This window comes from Ostrinia nubilalis, chromosome 15 (genome assembly GCF_963855985.1).
Source record: "Ostrinia nubilalis chromosome 15, ilOstNubi1.1, whole genome shotgun sequence".
NCBI lineage: Eukaryota > Metazoa > Arthropoda > Insecta > Lepidoptera > Crambidae > Ostrinia > Ostrinia nubilalis.
The window spans coordinates 4,373,089-4,395,024 of record NC_087102.1 but is presented as its reverse complement, the minus strand read 5'-3'; the positions used below and the strand labels follow the sequence as shown (position 1 = coordinate 4,395,024).

Sequence of the window (21,936 nt, the reverse complement as noted above, 5' to 3'; positions counted from 1 at the left end):
TCATTCATTCAGTAAGTACAAAATATAAAAAAAACTATAATATCAATAAGGCACTGAGTCACCCTTTCAGATTATTTATAACATTTAAAATAAACATAATGCAACATATCACAGAAATTATTTTGTAAATAACAGGTACGTAGTCAATAAAGTAGATTCTTAAAATAGCACTTATTGTTATGTAGCTACCAAAAGTCCCATCCAACCTATCCCTATTTATTATCAGAATGTACTGTAACATTTTAATATCTCACCCGTGGTTATGATAAACTTGATCTGTATTCTTCAGGAGTTTTAGATTCATTTGTATGATAGTTCTGGGGAAGATTGCATCTTCCATTTCGACGAAGTCCGCTATAACGACGTTGACTGGCGTACGTGCGCCGGCGATTTGAGCGAGAGGAGGCCCTGGTTCGAAGTCCTTGGCCAGTTTTGGTAGGATTTCGTCTTTTACAGGAGCAGCACACTTGTCCCGTAAAGTAGATCTCCATCTGAAATGTTTATAGCAAAATCATTTAATGATGAATATTTGCCAAATAGAGGCTGCAGTTAACAAATGCACAATTTCAAAGTAATATACAGGGTGTTAGGTAAATGGGTATATGAGCCGACACTAGCCCATGTTAACATGGGCATATAAATGGTATGGTGAAGTCAGAAATTTGATATCATCATTTTATTTTTTTAAATTTTCATACAAAATAAATTTTATGAAATCCGATTTGTATGAAAAATAAAATAATTAAAATGAAGATATCAATTTTCTGACTTCACCATACCATTTATAACCATGTTAACATGGGCTAGTGTCGGCTCACATACTCATTTACCTAACACCCTGTAAATAGACAGACTAAATAAAATGTTTTAACCTTGGTTTATACAGAATGGAGCAAATCCTAGCTAAGCCCTTTAGAAGTAGGTATACCACAAGGATCATTTTTGAGTCCACATCTATACAATATTGAATTTTTTGTAAAATCTATCAACATTAACCTACCTAAACACAATGAACCTAGGCGTCGGCGTGAGTACGGCCTGATGCACGAATCCCATGCCAGGGTGGCGTCTGACATTCGTGAGGAAGTGTAACAGGTCATCCACGGTATCCTTCTGCGGCCAGGGTGAGGGCATCATCTGCGGCTGCCAGAACTCATCTGTCGCGTATACCGATTGGTGGCGGTACACGACAACTACCTGGAAATGTGTTGGTCCATTGTGTGATTGGCATGTTACTGAGCTCAAAGCAAAAGAGGTTTTATTAATCTCACCTAATGGAAGCGCCCTATGTCATTAGGACGCCATGGTGGCGATGTCTTGAGCTACCAAATAGCTACAGCTTTGGTATTTCAACCAGGTTTGGTCAGGTCTCATATAACTGGACTTTTACATTTTATTATTGGCGCGAACTGTTGGCGCCATGGTGTTCTAATGAGATATGATAATTATGGCCCTTATATGCAGATGTAATATTGGCAAATGTGCCTATTTACACTTGCCATAAGCAGGCCCAAGTCTTGTTGCTTGTGGAATACATCAGCAGTTTCTTGAATGTTTGCATTTTGTTTCAAACTTGACTTACTTGTTGCCTAAGGCGTTCGAGTGAGTTGAGGGTGATCCTTTGGAGATCCATTTGCCTCGGGACCAATCGAGGACCATATAAGTTGAGTAAATATCGCATTAACTTCTGGTGGTCTTCAGGCTGGAACCCATAGAAGTGCTGGAAGTCCAATATCACCACCTGAAATTGAAAACAATAATTTTTGCTGATTATTATTTATATAGAAATAAACAGAATTTCTTAATGTTTCTAACTAATATTGATAATAATTGATGCACAATTAAATCAGGGTTCGAAAATATCCGATATTTATTATAAATATCAAAATATCGGATATTTATGATATATATCCGATATATATCAACTTTGATATATATCAAATTTGTATGAAAGCTATACTATTATTTTATTGTATTATTTATGAATACCATTGCATATGTGTCACATAAACATGTTTTTAATGTTTTTAAAACTTAAAATCAGACAAATAAAGCAAAAACATAAAATCTTCTTGTAAATACAGCAAAATCAACTAAAAAACAAAAATCTTATGTGAAAAAGTACAAATACAGTTACAAATTTTAAAAATTGATATATATCATCAAAACCGGCTGGATATATATAGGATATATATCCGATATATATCAAGATATATATCCCTTGATATATATCCTTGAACCCTGAATTAAATTAACGAAACTTTGATTTATGTGTGGAGTGGGAAAACTGCTGCAAGTTGTTATAATTACCTCTCCAGGATGTGAGTCAATAAAACTTTTGACTTGATTCAATCCTTTCGATATTTCGTCAGCATACAACCCATGAGTAAAGTAGAACTTATCCGTGTCTTTTTTTGTTGCAAGCCTCAAGTCAAAGTATCTGAAAAGTCATTGAGGCACTTTTTAACGTCTTAATAATCCAATCAGATCAATTACTAACATTAAAGAAATTACAAGCATGAGGTACAATATTGCATACTTACTTGTTTTCGAAAAGAAGTGTAACCTGTTTTTATTTATATCGATAAAAAAGTTAATTGATTGAATACTTTGAGCCAAAGCAAATGTTAAAGAAATTTTGAAGGTACCTAATGCCTATAAGGAGTTGCTGCATGGTATCAGTGGCCTGTGTTATGGTCCAGCGTAAGATCGTACCTCGGAAGAGAGGAAACAGTCGGTGGAGGATTGGTTCTGCATCGGGAGCGAGTTCACTTGATCTGTTGATGCCAAATGTCATCGAGTCGTGACTACCTGAAATGATCAAGTGACTATCTAAATTAATACAGAATGAATGTTTACAAATGAGCAGAGCTACTTGAATAATTAAAATAACTCTAAAAAGTAACATATTTAAACTGTTTAACCTAATAATATATTCAAAGATAATCACTTCTTTCACACACTGAAATAAATAAGGGACTGCACGTTTCATGAAATAAGTTAGACTTATTTCGATGTTGTTTTTCATGCATTGTGTTAATTCACTGGGAAATATTACTATTTAATCCATTAATATTATGACATAAAATAGAACCACCTCATGAATTGATTTGGCTTTAGATACAATGTTACATTTTCATGGCAATTCTAAAAATGCTGGCTTGTGCCAATTTTATTTCAATACTCATTGGTGATACAATACATTAAACAGTGTGAAATATTTTGGTGTGCAGAGAGCTGTAATAGACAGGTAAGAAAAGAAAAAAATTTTTGTTTTACAATAAATATTTGGTGTGTAAGAAGTCTCATAGTTTTGATAAAGTAATTAGAAATATTATTACCTGGGATAGCCAAGTAGATAAGTGGTACATTCTTCAACGGCTCTGGTAGACTTTTCATCCAGTATTCCAAATTGATAATTTGAGCAGAACTATCCTCCATGGTGATTGCAGCTACTAAGAAAGGACATAACTTTTTATTTTATATGAATTATAGTGTATCTTATTACCTCTAAATGACAATATTTTGTAACTAAAACAGTGCAATAAGACTTACATACACTTTTACAAGCAAAAGACGAAACAATGAATTACAGTCACAAAGTATACAGTATCACGTCATCTAAATGGTATAATTTAACCTTACCCGCCCTATAATGGTCCCGTTGTAAAAGCCCTTCATATTGTGAACATTCTTTGTTGATTTGGTTACAATAAATTGTCGCATTTTATGTTACAAATCTATTTTAATTAATGCAGCAATTTCGGAGCTTTTTCTTACCCAAAACAATAATCCGATAATTATGATTGGTACCGGAAGTGCATGAAAAACGTTCTGTATAAAACCTTCAAAATTTTGCAGGATAATACAAATGTCACTTGTAAAAAATTGACGTTCGGTGAATGTCAAGAAGCGTTTCGTTTTCATCGGTATGTCATTTTGTTTATCACAATTCGCACTCTTTTTTAATTAGGTATATAAATACCTAATTAACTTTTTTAAAAAATAAAACCGACTTCAAATGCGTGAACACAAAAAAAACCTAAAAATGAAAATATTGCGTATAAAAAAGTTCATCCCCATTTTTCCACCCTTGGGGGTGAAATATTTTCTTCGAATTCGCATGAAACCACCCTTTTGATAATACCTATTCAACAAAAAAATAATCGTTCAAATTGATTTATAATCGGCGGAGATATTGCGTATAAAAAAGTTCATCCCCAATTTTCTACCCTTGGGGGTTGTTTTTTCTATTATTAAATTTAAATGGGACCACCCTTGAGGTATTACCTATACGCCGAAAAAAAATTTGTTCAAATCGGTTCATAATTGGCGGAGTTATCGCGTAACAAACATAGAAAAAAAAAAAAACATACGGGTCGAATTGAGACTGAACCTCCTCCTTTTTTGAAGTCGGTTGATAATAAACTAATTAAACTTAGTTTTTTGTTTTTACTACTAATGCAAATAAGTATCCCCAATATTTTTTTGCGAATATTGGTAGGTCATCCCTCTTTCTTTCATTTCGTGTGTTGGTTGGTCGCATTCTAAAATAGGCAGGGGCAGGGTGCGAGTTGTGGTTCTGGGTGCAGGCACAGGTGCAGGGTTCGATTCAGATATTCATTGAAAGTATTTTATTACAAAAGATCACGGCTGGAGCCCTTTGAAAGAATGATAAGTTCGGAACTTATTTATTATAATTCTTCAACGAAATGCGCCAGGTGCCATTTCGTCTTATGTATGAAAGAATACGTAACAAAAACGGTACTTTCGGTTAAATATGAATTAAGCTTAGATTAATAAATAATAATACTTGTTACTGATATCATTCCCGTATTTAATTTTTGAAAGCCAAATTCAAGCAAAATACGCGTCGAATCGTAGTACTTACTTATGATATGTAACACTAGTCACTTTCTTTCGTCTTTCTGATGTATTTAGACACCCTTTCACAGCACAAACCGTCATAATTAATTAAAATTCGTCAGACGTGTTTACCAATTTTTCACTTTTACATGTGACGTTTACGAGTGAGCCGTTCCGGCTCATTAAAAGCTGCCTCACCTTTCGTGCACTGACTATCTATCTAGGCTTTATTAATCTAAGGAATTAAGTATTAAATATTAACTTCTGAAATAAAGATTTTGTTCTATGAAAGTAGTTGGAAAGCACATGGGAACATGGAAAGCATTGGGGGAGGCCTATGTTCAGCAGTGGACGCCCTGTGGCTGAGATGATGATGATGAAAGTAGTTTACCTAGATATTGATGAGTTACCTAGTAGGTTGCAGACAGGTAAGCAGCTGGTAGAATAGCTACTTAAGGCTAGACAAGTAAATAAATAAATAAATATCCTTTGACATTTACACTGACACTGCGCTTCTAGTCCCAAACTAAGCAAAGCTTGTGCTATGGGTACTAGACAACGGATATAAACATACTTAAATACTTTTTTTTGTAAATACATACTTATTATACATAGAAAACACCCAGTCCAATACAAACAAATATGTTCATGCACACAAATGTTTGTACCTACTGTGCGGGAATCGAACCCGCTACCTCCGGAATAGTAGTCCGTTTCGAACCACTACACCAAACGGCCGAAAGTTATATTCATAACTAGTACCTACTTAGTCTAGTAGGTAGCAGGTAGGAAGGCTATAGTTCACAGAGATCAATCTAACATAACAATGAACTACCAAGTACCTTGCTATAATAACTATGACAATATTATGAATGTGTTACCTATTGTGTTTTGTATAAAAATATTTTATAATAAATTAACTTACGATAAAATTGCTGCCATGGTGCTTATGTAAATAAGTTCATAAGTTTTGAACATCCAAATACTAAGTAGGTACCTACCTACTTACTTTAGCTATCAGCATATTTTGACCTAAGTGACTTCAGTAAACGACAAACAAAAAACATTACAAGATAGGTAATCAAATATAGTTACTTAAATAAAAGAATAAATGATACGATTAAATAACCTAGATGAATATGTAATGTAAATTGGTAATGCTCGTAGGTGCGCTATAGATTAGCCAAGTTCAAGAGTTCAATCTGGTTCAATTAGACCACTGGATCTACTTAAATCTACAGAAAGTGGGTAAGTATACCCTACTCTCAAGAATGTTTAAAACGAAGTAAATACTAATGAATGAGGCCTATACTAATAATGGAAATGTTGAAATTTTATTGAACGCACGCACTGTTTTTCTTTCTTTGTAGGTAGGTACCTCCTTTGTTTATGTCATCGATCACTGATTCACATAGGGCACTGAGTATAGAATGCAGGCTGTTAACCAAAGCTTCCTTCACCACTTGAATTTGCATAACGTGGAATGTTAGTTTGTTGAAACAAAAGCACGTACCGGTAAAAAAGAGGACAACGCCGAATTTCATTTTTTTAACTCCACAAACACTCATTAAGCAGCACGCATGTCCTGTAAATATTTGCGACTACCCACAGTCCTCTTCACTAAACACCGTTAGTTTGTATGTGATCGTAATAAGAATTATTACACGTATGATCGTCGAGTCGAGAGGTAAACTAATGAACTTATCATGCAAGTTCCGAGCAAATACAGACTAACTGGTACAGTGCGGTTAATAAAAGCAAAATTAAACACACACTTGATAGGGAGTGCTTTGTTAAAAACTGTGATCCAACTGATTTTCTGGCAGATTAGGTGAAAGGTGGGTAAAACGAGCCGTCAAGTTTTTGCACTCGGTTTACTTTGGTGCGTTAATTTTATAGCTGACCTTGATTTTTTATCAATGTCCCCATGTTTAGTTAGTACCTACTTAGCAAATCAGAATTTATTTACGCACGTGCTGATTCTTAAATGCCACTCATTTCACTCCATTGCGAGCTTAGTATTAATTAATTTCATATTATAATTACATTAGACGTCGATAAAGTAAATGAAATTGTCCTAATAATATATATGAAAGTGTGTAAACCTCAGCACTTGATTACGTAGACCCAGTTTCAAAGATTTTTCAGTTTTAGTACGCATTAGCATTGTCGTGGTTAAATTGAATGATGTACCTATTGTTCGTAACTACGAATTTTTCTCGTAGCTTTTTTGTTTAATGATACTTTAGCAATAAAAAAGATACAAAAGAAAACCGCGCACCGACTGTAGCAGTTGATTCCTAAGTTATAATTCGGAATCAAGATGATTTAAAACTGATTTTAAATCACTTTAAGTAATTACACGCTCATTAGATGAATTTTATATCAGCCTTGACTTAGGTTTTAAGAACCTCTTTGCTAAAGGTCAATAATTATGCAGTTAGACCACTTAGTTCAATCAACAATTAAGGAATAATTAATTACTTAGGTTGCTTAGGTTTTATTTCTTAAGAGAGGAGAGAGGTCACATACGTACTTACTTACTGACTTGATCGAAATAGTTTTCTTTACTATTTCATTTATCTTAATCAGTTTTAGTCGGCAATTAAGAAAGCTAATTACTCAGACACTTACTAATTTTCCTTGTTTTTCTCTTTTAGTTTTTGCTAAGTACACCTAAGTGTTACTTAGTTAACTGTACTTGTGATATAAGACATATTGTTGTTTAATATACTTAGTTTAATTTTTAAGGAAGGATACAATAGTTGACTGAAATTATAATTTTCTTATGAACCGCATGCATGTCGGTATTTTCCATAATGATTAAGTAAGTTTGGAAACAACTTCCATATTTTCCCGTTGAGATGTTTTGAGGGGCTTACGAATTGAGTTGCTTTAATTTGATCTTCCCGCAGGACCGTTCATTGTGGAGAACCTTGGGGGAGGCCTTTGTCCAGCAGTGGACGTCATTTGGCTGAAACGAACGAATTTGATCTTAATCTAATTTTCACTGAAGATTTTCAGTTGTTTCTATCTTCAGCCTGAACAATGTATAATTAATGTGATATGGGACATAAATGGCCCACGCAGAAACTGGGCTTCGGGCTAAATGTCTACTTTTTATTGGATAGGTTACTATACATAGATATTGTACATACATAAGAAGTTCAACTTGGAAACCTGTTACGCTATATATATAATTGGTAAGCTTTGTGTACTTTATGTAAATTTCATTTTCTTTACCTATGCTCAATAAATCATACATTATGTCAGTATAGGCTGTGGTATAGGCAGCAATGGCGTACCTGCGTATTAAATTATTATTATATTATTTACCTTCATGCATACTTTGCCTACCTGAATCATTAACATTTATTAGGCATGCATTAAGTAGTCATCATATGGAGAATTCCTGATCGATCAATAAGGGTATATATTATATAAAACTATCATTATAACTACCTATATAAGGAAAAACTACATTGTGTATCGAGAATTTATTAACTGTCGTCAATTATATCGTCATCAATGTGCAATCCATTGAATATTAGCCATCATTATCAATTAGCCCATGTAGGTAATAAGTCATAATTATTTACTTTCATTTTGAACCTGCTATAAAGGCATTGTATCCCGAAATGATTCTACTCAGTGCACAGTAAATTGTAGAGCTGCACCTGTCTAGTTTTAGTTGTCAACTATGAGTACTTAGAGCTAGAAAACTAGCTTTCAATTAGTTAAATTATTAACTGACATCAATGTTTAACAATGACCAAGGTAAGCAAAAAAAAAGATCCATTAAAATTAGGTAGAGGTAAGTTGCCTACTTAGGTAAGTGGATCTGTGGATTTACCTATACTGACGATTCTTCAGCGCATTTCATTGGCCTGCATCCTGTACATGAATGTGTGGTGTGGACAGGAAAAGCCACGAAAGGCACACAGGCAGGGCACGGCAGGGTGCCCACATTACACCCACATGCAAACAAAACAGCCGAGTTGCCACGAAACTTGCCGAGCAAGAATCGATGTCACCCGAGCCCCGCGTGTTGTTGGCTGGCTGCCTCGCTCCCTACCACATTATCTCGCTTTCGCCACGCCACACAACATCACACGACCTCGCAGTCCACGCTATCGTTCACATTGGTACGGCCATTTCGTCGCACTGCGTAAACAACCTCCAAAAAATCGTCTTCAGAATCCTCAAAAACACAACTCGAACATCGAAAGTTCATTAATTTATCGTTAAAATGAGCAAAATAAGATCCGGTGTGAAGTAAACCAGAGAAGATTTTGTTCGGACTGTGATTTAAACAGAACGCGTGGAATAAGACTGCTTCAAACTGTATAATTACTGTGTAGTATTCCCAGTGAGATGTTGGGGGAAAGTGTTGATTGACAAGTTGAGTTCAGTTGTTATTTGGGACTTGTTGCGAATGTGTATTGAAACGTTCACCGCTATCCACGGGCGCACTGCTATGCGCCACGATTTGGTGCATTTTATAAGACACACTTCCTCTGACCACTATTGCGAAGGAAGAATTTAGTTATCCTGGCGGGTAAGAATTTTTATTTATTTACTTTCACTAATAAAAATCACCCAAAAATACTACGTATCTTAAAGACCTGGAGATAATAAAGCACGCTGGACAAAGGATCCCACAACTAAGGAACATCATAACTTTTTATTAAATGCTTCATTCATCAGCCTCCATTTTTTAATTGACTTAAAGCAAAACAAAGGAATTTACCATCCACCTCCACTAACTAATGGTTTAAACTTTGCATGCATGGTACAGACTGCATGCAATCAAACAAAGGAATAAATTAGTATCATACTTGACTCGTCTACCTTGCACGCAAGTTTTGCCAGTAGAAGCCAATTTCTGCACTTTTTAACAAAACCAACACTGCATTCACCATTTAAAGGCGCAGAAGTAAAACTGGAATACTTAATGCAAATAGTAATGTAGGACAACTAAATCCAACGTTCCATTCAAAAGAATGGTCTAGAAGATCTTAGAAGATTTCTACTCCTATTAGATAACTGTAGCTTTAAATTCATCTACTTTACGTCCATTATGAGATTCATCTACTTTAGCTCCGAGAAATTGGAGCGAAAAACTAATCAGTACTTATTTAGTCCACCCGACTAAACGCGTTATTTTTCGGCCTCATTACGAAATAACATTTAACTTTAAGATAATATCGAAAAATACCAACAGAAGACGATTGATCTTTAAAAGTAGTTTCAAACCAGTTTCAGCTTGATGTTCTGTTACCAGTTCGACAGTTTCGGTAATCATGCATGAATAGAAAGCTTCCTAATGAGATCCTGTTATTATCTGTCTGGTATCTGGGTTATCTTCGTAACCTCTGATAAAATTCATAGACGGGACAAGGGACAATCTAAAGAGGAATACCTAACTGACACGCGTGTAATAGAACGTGCATCTATCTGTTCACTTGGTGCACATAAAGAAATACTTTATTCTTTGCGCCGGAGACTAGATGGGTCTATGTCTAGTCTAGACGTTTCTCAGCTCAATGACTTCAACATGTACCTAATGCGCTGCTTTTAACGCTAGAGTGACAACACTGTCTACTTAAAAATACCTACGACATTTTAAAATTATGTTTGAAAAAGTCAAGAATGTTCTGGAGAAATCTAGATAGGTGTTCCTACACATTATGTAAGGTTTTCAACTCCGAGGCTGAACTCTTCGTTGAGGATTTTTCCAACCTGTACTGTGCCTTACTTACACATTATGCAAACAGAAGTTCATTTTCTGAAGGAAAATGTAGTTAGGTCGTTAGGTTGGATATTCTAACTTTTATGTTTGAAGGAAGCAAGTCACAATCATGAAAGTGCATGCATTGCTAGCCTCATAGTCCAGTCAATAAAGCATTGTAGATGGAAAACTGTAGAACACAATTTCTGACTTCAGGACTTTATTTAGACTAGTTAGGAGGTAAACATAGCAAAAGTCCCCGCCCTTAGCCCTTGAGCCGGCGGGGAGAGGGGCGTTTAAAGGTGCCACTTTTCGGTTTTTCGCTTAATCCTCGGAAACTATGCGTCCTAGTGACATGACTACTTTGAACCAAAAAAAGCATATTCAATTTGCTACAGATGAGATAAACAAGTTTTTCTATAAATTGTATAGTTTTCGCGGCATCTGCTCTAGAAGGTCTGTAATATTGGAAATTTTATTTTTGTCTTACATGTTCCCATCAGGAGAAAATCGACTAAATCAACATTGAGCAATCATTCTAGACATGCGGGAGCATGTTAAGCCTAGTTCCAGCGAGGGGACTACACCGTGCGTATATTTAGACGAATCACTTTGAGCCACTTTTGAGTCCTCATCACTCAAAAACTACTGTGCATTAACACTTCAAATTTGGCTCATGTGTTGAGACTTACAAGATATACATCAGTTTCAAATTTCATAAATCTGCCTCAAACGGTTCTTTAGATATTGACGTCCAAAAATCTACATGTCTGACCTATAGACCAAATTCTAACCACTTCCAGATGACCTCGAAGGTTCAAATTTGGCATCCAGAAAGGTAGTTATGTAAATACAAAGGAACAAATAAAAAAACAGTAAATTTTAACATTTCACATGTGATAGATAGATAGTAGTGCTCTAAATATCGATTTTTAAACGTCAATACCTAAATAACCGTTTGAGGTATATTTATGAAATTTGAAGCTGATGTACATCTTGCAAGTCTCAATACATGAGCCAAATTTGAAGTGTTAATGCACAGTAGTTTTTGAATGATGAGGAGTCAAAAGTGGCTCTAATTGGTTCGTCTAAATATACGCACGGTGCAGTCCCCTCCATGGAACTAGGCTTAACATGCTACCGCATGTCTATACCGTTTGCTGAATGTTGATTTAGTCGATTTTCTCCTGAAAGGAACATGTAAGACAACAATAAAATTTCCAATTTTACAGACCTTCTAGAGCAGATGCCGCAAAAACTATACAAGATATAGAAAAACTTGACTGTCTCACCTGTAGCAAATTGAATAAGCTTTTTTTGGTTCATAGTAGTCATGTCACTAGAACGCATAGTTTCCGAGGATTAAGCGAAAAACCGAAAAGTGGTACCTTTAAACCCCCCTCTCCCCGCCGGCTCAAGGGCTAAGGGCGGGGACTTTTGCTATGTTCACCACCTAACTAGGCTAAATAAAGTCCCGAGGTCAGAAATTGTGTTCCACGGATTTCTCTCTACACCGTCGTTAAGGCATTCATTGACTGGACTATCAACGTTCAAACTATATCGCAAAGTCGCACTGTTAAAAAGAAATGGCCTAGATAATTCAACAGAATACAAGGACATTTAATTTAGAAATCCTGCAGAAATACCAAGAACTATTTATAACGCTGTAAAAGTAGAGTTTTGGGACTAAACAACAGGTTTCAATTTAACAATATAGTTAGTGTTTTTGTTCTATGACAACGGAGTACTAATGAGTATCAACATCAACTGATTATGATATTTTTCGTAACTGTAAACTCATAATTTGAGGTTTGTCACAGTAAATATAACTGTTATTGATCATTACTAGAGCATTAACGTTTAGAAATGGGAGCACCGGCTTCAAAACGTGACCCGAACACGTGTAGTGAAAAAATATTTTGGCATCGTACGATACCTATCTAAAATACCTACGTCATGTTCAAAATGGAGATCTCCTCCAGGCGCCCCACCCAGATGGACTTTGGACCAAAAACTTAAATTTGCATGCGCATCGCGCAATCTATTTTAATGCTGAAATAAAACGTAAACAAACAGCTCTTAAAGTATTTCCGTACAAAATTATGTGACTACTCTAAAATGTTGGATTGAAGCACATTTTCCAGCTGTAAACATGTAAGCTGGAATGGTATAAATTCAGTTATAATTTCAAACAGAACAATGTAGATAGGTAAAAGAAGAAGAACAGGACAGGTTGAATGAAATGATCATGTACTATTAAATTACTATTTGGTTAGTCATATTGTAAATGATAGCACTTCGTACACAAGTAGTATATTATTATATCTCTAGTTCATTGTAACCTAATTACACTGTACCTACATAATGATAAGAATAGTAAAAAAAACTCAATCAATCACGTTAGATGTGGGCGTTTTATTTGAAAATAGTAGGTACTTACTATAATGTCTTTGGATTTATGAATGAATAAAAATAAACTGCATCGATAATAAATATTGTTCGTTTTGCATGCATTTAGTTACTAAAACCCTCTTTATCATGTAACATTCGATATAGTCGCTTACTTTATTAACTACTAGCGGCCGCCCGCGACTTCGTACGCGTGGATCCCGTTTTACCCCCTTCATCTATCTTACGCGGTTTAGATTTTTTCATACAAATGTTTTTTCCCGCCAACTCCCGTTCCCGTGGGAATTTTGCTGTTGTAACTAAGCTTTAAGTTTACTAAGATACCTGCATGCCAAATTTCAAGCGTCTAGCTTAAGTGGTTTAGATTTTTTCATACAAATGTTTTATCCCGCTAACTCCTGTTCCCGTGGGAATTTTGCAATATCCTGTTGTAACTAAGCTTAAGCTTTAAGTTTACTAAGATACCTGCATGCCAAATTTCAAGCGTCTAACTTAAGCGGTTTAGATATTTCATACAAAAGGATTTTCCCGGTAATTCCCGTTCCCGTGGGAATTCCTAAGTATACTATAACCTGCCCAGGAGTATGAAGAATAATTGTACCAAGTTTCGTTAAAATCCGTCGAGTAGTTTTTGTTTCTATAAGGAACATACAGACAGACAGACAGACAGACAAAAATTTTACTGATTGCATTTTTGGCATCAGTATCGATCACTTATCACCCCCTGATAGTTATTTTGAAAATATATTTCATGTACAGAATTGACCTCTCTACAGATTTATTATAAGTATAGATTTTGTGTAATATGCAATAAAGATTCTATAAGATTATTGATTTTTATAATAATGCTGATTATGGCTATTACGAATCAGTTATCCTGACAACTGGGTAAACACTTCAAGTGAACTAATTACCTGTAACTTCAATGTAAATATTTATCTTTTAGTATCAGTTGTAGATCGAGTGTAAATGTAGAGCGGAAAGAACCTAGGTGTTTTGCCTACGTAGTTTATTGAATTGTCCTATTAATATCGTAATTTGATGCTCATAATAATTTTATAGCAGTTGCATAAACATGTTATTTAATAGCAGTCATCTCGCATTTCAAACAGCATTAACAGAAACAGAAATATAAAATACGCAACACGCCTTGACCTAGTACAGTTATGCGGGTAAACACACTTTTTATTACGAAACATAGTACCTAATAATGCGTTAAAAATACTTGTATTATCTCTAAATGAGCTTGACAGAGTAATAGCCATAATATAACACTTCCTTTGGTAAACAATATTGAACTTAATTGAGTAAGTTATCGATGAGAATTGTTTTTCAGGTTAAATGGCTACTTTATAACTATGCCACCTTATATGGTTATTAACAACCATACGCTATGCATTATAATCAACTACCTACACAACACTATAGCGGTCAAGTCTTGATTTTCCATAATGACCTAAAAATAAATAAATAAGTGCTAATTTAGAAGTTTTTAGTCGCTGTAACTGACGTAAATCGAATCGTTTAGTCGCACTCGTTTTGTTAAAAATGTATAGGGTCATTAATGTCTTCGCCTTCAAGTCCGTTTATTGCGTCATCTAGCCTTAGCTAACTACATAGTTATGCTTGTAAAATATGTAGCTGATACGGTAACGCCTGCTACACATTAGTGTCTGACTTGTAAGCTAAACAAACATTGGTTTATGAGCGAATAAACATCGTATACAGCTGGTATTGTAGAACTGGTAATTTTAGTCCAGACGGTTGTTGTAGATAGGGGGAAAAGGGGGTAGTAATTTAAATTTTAGTAAGTACTTGATTTGCAAGCGAAGCAAAACAAACAAACGGATTAATCAAAGAACAAGCGAGAGCTAATAAAATGCGCAGTCGTTGTACCTAACTACCTGTCGCAATGAAGATTTACTCCACACAGTTGTTGTAAGTAGGGGGAAAGAGGGTAGTAACTTAAACTTTTGTGCTTGACTTGCAAGCAAAGCAAAACAAACAAACCGATCAAACAAAGAACAAGCAAGAGCTATTAAAATGCGCAGTCGTAACTACCTATGGCAAAGAAGATTTACTAAACACAGTTGTTGTAAATGCTTAGGGGGAAAGAGGGTAGTAACTTACTAGTAACTTACAAACTTACTTTAGTGCTTGACTTGCAAGCAAAACAAAATTAAAACGGATCAAACAAAAAACAAGCAAGAGCTATTAAAATGCGCAGTCGTTGTAACTACCTGTGGCAAAGAAGATTTACTCCACAAAGTTGTAAGTAGGGGTAAAGGGGGTAGTAACTTAAACTTTAGTGCTTGACTTACAAGCAAAAAAAACTTAAACGAATCAAACAAAGAACAAGCAAGAGCTATTAAAATCCACACCTATAACCAACCGTCGCGAAGAAGTTTTTCCTACGATTTATCTGTAGTAATAAAAATATCACCAAGCCAGCTTCTGCAATCGTACCTCTATTTACATCAGCTGTCCCTGAGAGTTTACTGAACTGCAGAATGTGAACAGAGAGAGGAATAAAACGGACAGATTGTACGGTATCCATCCAAACTCGTATATCATGCTGATTTACATAATTAATTATATAAAACGTATTCACATAAAATGTAAAACATTTATAGCCAGAATCTACCTTCGTTAAGAAAATAGATAAGGTACTTATTTTTCATTACTATATTCCTATCCTATCACTCTAAACTAATACGTTTGCTAAACATTTCAGGAGCGAATGTTGAAATTAGAATGGACTTTTTTCCTATTTATAGCACCTAAATATTTGAACGATATTTATGCCAGCCAAAGTCAAGTGATGTATTTTTTTTTTAATAAATTAAATCTTTATTCAATAACTTAAACTCCAGGCTAATCTTATGCTACAAAAGATAAAATTATACATGTGCCTGAACTAGGAAAATTTTCCTGTATCTCAGTGTTTGATATAAATTGGACGGTAAAACTTAAGTGCTTTCTTTTCATTAGATTTTGTACAGATAATCTCTTAAATGCAAGTTGCAAAGTTACAAAAAGCCGTTAAAATATCTTCATTTAACAATGTCCTGTCGAACGGTGGAAAACAACACGTTTAGTAGGTAGGTATGTATACACTAAATATTCAACATCCGCGTTGCACAAAGCGGCGGTGAAACAAGGAATAATGCTAACAACATATGAATTAAACATCGGCGATTATACAATAAATGTTTTTACTTTTATCACAGAAGCATAACAAGAATGAGTTGTGGTTGCAGAATGACTCAAAGAATAAAAATTTGCTGACTCGCGATTTAGAAATTTTGAAAACTGAAGTTTATCTACTGAAATATACATTTAATTGTCTCAGTGGTTTCTTAGACTGACTCCACATTATTTTTCTTTCGAATCAAACGAGTTAGAAGACACTAACACAACCCAGGTGCATTTATTTATGACTCTACATTCGTCTACTCGTGGCAGACTCTACCAACATTTTTACCAAACCACGCGATGCAACTGATCATTGGGACTATTACATACGTACATATAACGTTGTTTATTCTAAGAAGGCGAATGTAAAATATTGGAATTCTTTAAAAGCTTTTTTTTCATACAAAAGACTTCAACTGCATCCTTTCAAGGCGTTTTTTTCCGCCAACATTTTTTAGCTGTGTTAAATCGAATTTTATAGTCGGTACTAACTAGTGTACTGATATAATTCGAGACAGCAATTTGATCATTTATCTAGCATTTAGGCAGACAAAAATGATAAGATACCTATAAATAATATTTATGAACTCATCACTAGCTGATATTTTTTGAGTTCATTCAATTTAATTCAAATTACTAAAAACTTCTTCTTTCTCGGTCCCTCACTGATGAAGAGCGCGACCACAGCTGAGGTGTTAATTATAAATTCAACTACATTTTAATTTTCATTTCATGAAACTATAAATAAAGACCAAATTAAGGACACAATATCGCTAAGTAAGCGTTTTCACCGACCAGCGAAAACACCGTGCATTCGTCTTGCATATTGCGTCGCTCTCTGGGTTCCATTTTTTTAGACAGTTATTTTGGACTTGGTTGTGACAAAGAAAACTTAGTATTTGCAGGACTTCCCGAAGTGCGTTTAATTTATTAGCTTAAATAATGGCTTTTCATAAAAGCTTTACCGGCCGCATGTTACTGAATTAAGCTCTATTTTCGAAGTTCTTTGAAAGTATCAAATCTTCCACTTTTAGTTTACAACTCCCTGATAACTTGTATAAAAATAAAACACACTTAAATGGATCCAGGCAGTTAATCATTCAATATAAATATTTTATGTCACGATCCGATATTTAATGACAATTATCATGTTCCTTGTGCTCTAATTTGCTTGAAAATAATATTGAGATGAGTAATGCGTGTACTTAATTACACTTCAATGAATTAATCACGTCGTGATAGATAACTTAGGTTAACTGGCAAGGCAAATGCTATGGTTTGACATATACAGGGTGTCCCAAAAAGTAGTGTCAAGCTGAAGCCCAGAGGTAGAGCACCACTAGGGCTACCCGAATCACCGCGATGCACCCAAAAAGTAGTGTCAAGCCAAACCCCAGAATATCTGGGGTTTGGCTTGACACTACTTTTTGGGACATCCTGTATATTTGGTTATTAATATCGTGTACCTACACATCGGTTTTACGCATTTCTGCCTGTTCTCGCTGCAGCTCCAAATTAAACCCATGTCGTTTTGTTTCAGGTCGCTATTGATGGCGTTACTCCGCATCCAAGGCGATTGGTATATTTATATTTGGCTTATTTACTGCAAAATCTATTCGGCCATTATATGGGTGTTCGGTAATCACTGTCGCGGAGCTGATAAGGTCCGTTCGGTGATAACCGCCGGGGCCGGCGTACAGTCGCCCGCAGGCCTTCACCGAGTGCGCTCGCGCCGCAGACGATCGCAGCACCAGACCCGAACCAAGCTCGTCGCGTTAGCCAGGAGACCTTCGCTGAGGAGAATCGTGATGGCCCCAGGAGCGAACGCCGCACACGCTATGATGGAGGATAAAGAGAAGACCCTTCACGGAGCTTTAGCCACCGGTGAGTTCTTAATTTTTTATTTTCACACCGGTTTTTCGAAGACATAAACATTTGGATGTGCAGGTGCGGAAGTTTAGGAAATTCTGTGAAACGTTGGTCGCTGCCCAAATCGGTCAAGTGATTTCTTCGCGGCCCTTTCAGTGCTCTGCATCGAGAGTTTGCTCGTGTCATTGACACACATTCTCGAGCCTTTAAGTTTTATAAAGTGAAAGCAATTTACTGGCTTTAACATTGATATAGCTGCTATAAATGCCCAAACATACAATCTCTACAACAACAACGACTATTTTGACCGATGAATTGGCATAGCGAATACTTAAATCACATAAACATCATCAATCGCATGTGCTTGATTTTTTGAGTTGAAGAAATAGAAAATACAAAGAACTTTTTAATACCTTGCTAAATTCGAGTAATTTGGATGTCTGTTTATTAAAAACTATGCCGCTCTCTTCCGCAACCACTTCCTTACAGTCACGTCACTGCTAAGGTCAGCTTATAAGAATCAATTATACTTTTAGAATAAAATCGGCTTTTAACAAAAAACAAACTTGATTCTCGTCGGTACATTTATAGATACTTGCACAATTTGTAAGTGGATTTACACGACGATTTTCATGATTAATACTTGCTTATCTATTATCTTTTTTTTAATAAATCAATGTGATTAAGGGTATAAAAAGATCAACGTTATTATACGAATCGTTAGTCATTCAGTGATAAATCTATGTTGATCAACTTGCCTAATAATTGCTTCGGTTACCGGTAATTAGCACTAGTTTCTTGGCACCCGCACAATAAGAGAAGGTCCAAGATCGGGGCTAAAAATGCTACAGCAACATTCAAGCAAAACTCAACCAAAAGTACAGCACATAAGAATCATTGTTATGTGCAAAATGGTATGCTGTCTGGTGAAACCAAAGGCATTGTCTCTGAGTGGGTAACATATTGACACAAAGAACATCTTGCTGTCTCCAATCACAGAGAAGCGCATCATCATGGTTCGAGCCAAGATAGCTCTTATAATTTGGCCAATTTCTCCAAAGAAGCTGATCATTAATTTGCTACTTACTTCACAACACCATACAAGAAGTACCTATTTTAATTATTTTGAGATATACCTCTACAGTGATATATTTTTAAAATAAACAGCTATGCGAGTCCGAAAATAAAGCAAAGACTCACCTTGCCGAAAGAAACATCTAGATTTTTTGTGAATGCACAAAGCCTTGAATTATTTCACAAAAAATTAGTTAATGCCACTTTTAGTAAATTATATTAATTTTATAATTAAAAAACCTATTTATAATGGATAGACTACATCGTAAAGACTATTCATAATAAACATTTGGCAACGACACGTTTGCCCTTTTGAGAAACCACTTTCTATCTTCTAACGCTGTTAGGCGGTCAAGTCACTGAATTAGACTTATTAGAGAACTTTAAACCATGGAGCCTTTTCTTCAGAAGTCACAGTTAGATTCAAAATTACCGCTTTCAGCAGTGTATGGTTTTATTTTAACCATTTACCTGCCTGAAAAGAAGAGGCTAAGGGCACACAAAGACCAGCTAATCTAAATTCATCTTAGAAGTTAACTGTTTCTGGATCTATCTAGTATTAAAACGAGCTTCAGGAAAATTTCAAATGAAATAGTGTTGTTTAGAATATAATCGTAAATGATCACGTTTGTGGGAGTGTGGAGTTTATGATCATTCCAGTATCTTGTGTACTTTTCCATGCCATGAGTAGGCATAATGATACTGCCCAGCCTTCTCTAGATGCGGCGGGTGATCATATATCAGCGGCTACAAAACAATGTTACGTAGGTTCCCGACCTCTGAATCAATGGCCTTAAATGAAGCCGAGCTGATTAAAACAATAAGATAGCAATCGGGAATATTCTGAAGATTAATAATTAAGGAACGTGTAATCAAACAAAGTCTAGAAATAGTCTTATTGTTAGCCTTTCGTTTTTGGATCTTCATTTTTTAGTCGTCTCTTTGACATTTACAACATGTTTCTTTGTCATGAGTTCACTCATCTCTCACAAAAGGTCAGGAATAAATCTTGAATCTTCATTATTTGTACTTCTTCAGAAAACTCTACATTACCAATAAACTACCCTACTCTTAATTAATTTTTTTAAGTTTCATAGTCTTGTTCAGACTTTATATTACAATTTTTTGGAAGAATAATCACTGAAATGAAAATGAAGTTTCATTCAACAAAGCGTAATTAAGTGTGAACATTTGTAACTAGAGTAGGTAATAGTGTATTTTTACGTTGAGAAATTTTAAAATAGCAGGGTCGCGGCTCGCATGTTGAAATACGCAAAGTCGCCATTTTTTGTACTGTTCATGCGAATACTGAAACCAGTCGATCACTCATCTTTGAGACAGAAACACAAATGTAGAGGTTTACTGAATGTACTTAATATTTTAACCAATATACGTCATAGGAAGTAATTTTAATGTGAAACAGTGTAAAATAAAAATATGTTTATAGAAACAGTTCAACGATCAACAAAACACACGAGTAACGTATAACCATTTTTATTGCGTGTAACAAGATAAGCAATTGCGTTCGCTTATTTTCAGCCTAATAATATTTGGTTTCCATGCTGAAATAATTGTTCGGGCGACGTGGAAGCACGCCGTGTGACGTAGAGCCACGCCCCCGGGCCTTGCGCAGGCGTCGATCGTCGGACAAACAACTGCCTATGTGGCCGCCGATTTATCACGAGTAACATTAATTGCCTATCAAATTCCTATCTTAAACGAACGATAAACGCGAAAAATATTACAATAAATCACAAAATGACATCATCTAAAAGCAGTTTTGATTAAATGTCATACACACTCGATCAAACAAGTTTGTTTTCCTTTGTTATCACGTTACCCCCTATAAAGCTATCGGTGGGAGTGTTGCTACGTACACTATCGAGCCTTCGGTAATTATAAACTGTTTGCTCGGCCAGCATAACAAAGACATTGACGAAACTCAATATTTTGCTATTAGAGGCGTGACCTAACACTGATAAAGTGGTGTGATAAACAGGTTTTGTCAATATGTTAATACTATTATGGTACCACTCCAGCGCTAGCATTTCGGGTTAAGTTTGAAGCAAGTTGGTCTCTATCTAGCTAGAGGCTTAACATGTAAACGAACTCTTGTTTGATAATGAAAACTTCTTAACAAACAAGCGGTTATTTAATGAAGATAGCATAGGTACTTGCCTGTAATGCAGGCAAGAGATACAAAGCCTTAGCCAAATACCTTGGTAGATTTTTACAGTCTGCGACTTATTCATCCTTGTACATATTAACCACATGAGGAATTATTAATTCATTAATGATCTTATAGTCATTATTTGCTAATCTTAATCGTTAAAGATTATGTTATGTTTAATTTTATATTAAAAACAAAAAGTTGCAAATCCCGTTTTAATTTTTTATAACATAGCTTATGCAGATTGTAATGATAACATTAATTAACAATTCAGGTTTGTTTATGGTCCATTAATATCCAGCACTTCAGACTAGGAATGATATTGCAACCATTCTAGACGTTGACCACAATTTACGACATCATTGTCCTCTGAAACTGCTCGATTATCTTTATTTATTGTGATGACAGTTATATTGAGAAGTGAGGGTAGAAAATATTTCTCCTCACTATTATTTTTAGCCATTGTCCAAAATAACTCAATCTTATTAACCAATCGAATAAAGTATTTACTTGATGCTAATCATGCCTTAATGATGTTTTCATATGATGATACGCTCGGGTTTATTAATAATGATCATGTTTTCCAATCTTAATCAGAGATTGATCCTAGGGTCACTTCCAA

General features: G+C 35.2%; 2 protein-coding genes across 7 annotated transcripts in view; one reads left to right on the top strand and one right to left on the bottom strand.

The window, feature by feature from the left end:
- Positions 1-17: 17 nt before the first annotated feature.
- LOC135078802 (PI-PLC X domain-containing protein 3) lies at positions 18-6,613 on the bottom strand. Of its 5 annotated transcripts, none has more exons than XM_063973359.1 (7): positions 6,380-6,613; positions 3,342-3,455; positions 2,649-2,811; positions 2,311-2,440; positions 1,583-1,741; positions 1,001-1,197; positions 18-491 (listed from the first exon to the last, which is right to left on the bottom strand). In XM_063973359.1, the coding sequence occupies exons 1-7, from the start codon at positions 6,432-6,434 to the stop codon at positions 251-253; spliced, it is 1,059 nt and encodes a 352-aa protein (XP_063829429.1). In that variant the 5' UTR covers positions 6,435-6,613; the 3' UTR covers positions 18-250. The 5 variants fall into 5 exon arrangements, with proteins under 5 accessions (XP_063829429.1, XP_063829432.1, XP_063829431.1 ...); XM_063973362.1 differs by lacking the exon at positions 6,380-6,613 and adding an exon at positions 3,781-3,934 and having other exon boundaries at positions 19-491; XM_063973361.1 differs by lacking the exon at positions 6,380-6,613 and adding an exon at positions 3,556-3,620 and having other exon boundaries at positions 19-491.
- Positions 6,614-8,930: 2,317 nt separating this feature from the next.
- The window catches only part of LOC135078778 (6-phosphofructo-2-kinase/fructose-2,6-bisphosphatase-like), a 28,364-nt gene continuing 15,358 nt past the window's right edge, over positions 8,931-21,936 (top strand). For both annotated transcript variants that reach the window (XM_063973332.1, XM_063973331.1), the window contains exons 1-2: positions 8,931-9,424; positions 17,742-18,085. In XM_063973332.1, coding sequence (XP_063829402.1) covers positions 17,752-18,085 — 334 coding nt within the window. In that variant the 5' untranslated portion in view covers positions 8,931-9,424; positions 17,742-17,751. The remainder of the gene's footprint in view (positions 9,425-17,741; positions 18,086-21,936) is intronic.

What these genes read in the sequence shown, in the direction of transcription:
- LOC135078802 (XM_063973359.1), bottom strand. Translation starts at nt 6,434, where the DNA reads ATGAGTGTTTGTGGAGTTAAAAAAATGAAATTCGGCGTTGTCCTCTTT. An exon ending in CAACTCCTTATAGGCATTAG is followed by an intron (nt 2,441 to 2,648) that starts GTACCTTCAAAA and finishes ATGACTTTTCAG; the next exon opens with ATACTTTGACTTGAGGCTTG. An exon ending in CCTAGGTTCATTGTGTTTAG is followed by an intron (nt 492 to 1,000) that starts GTAGGTTAATGT and finishes TAAACATTTCAG; the next exon opens with ATGGAGATCTACTTTACGGG.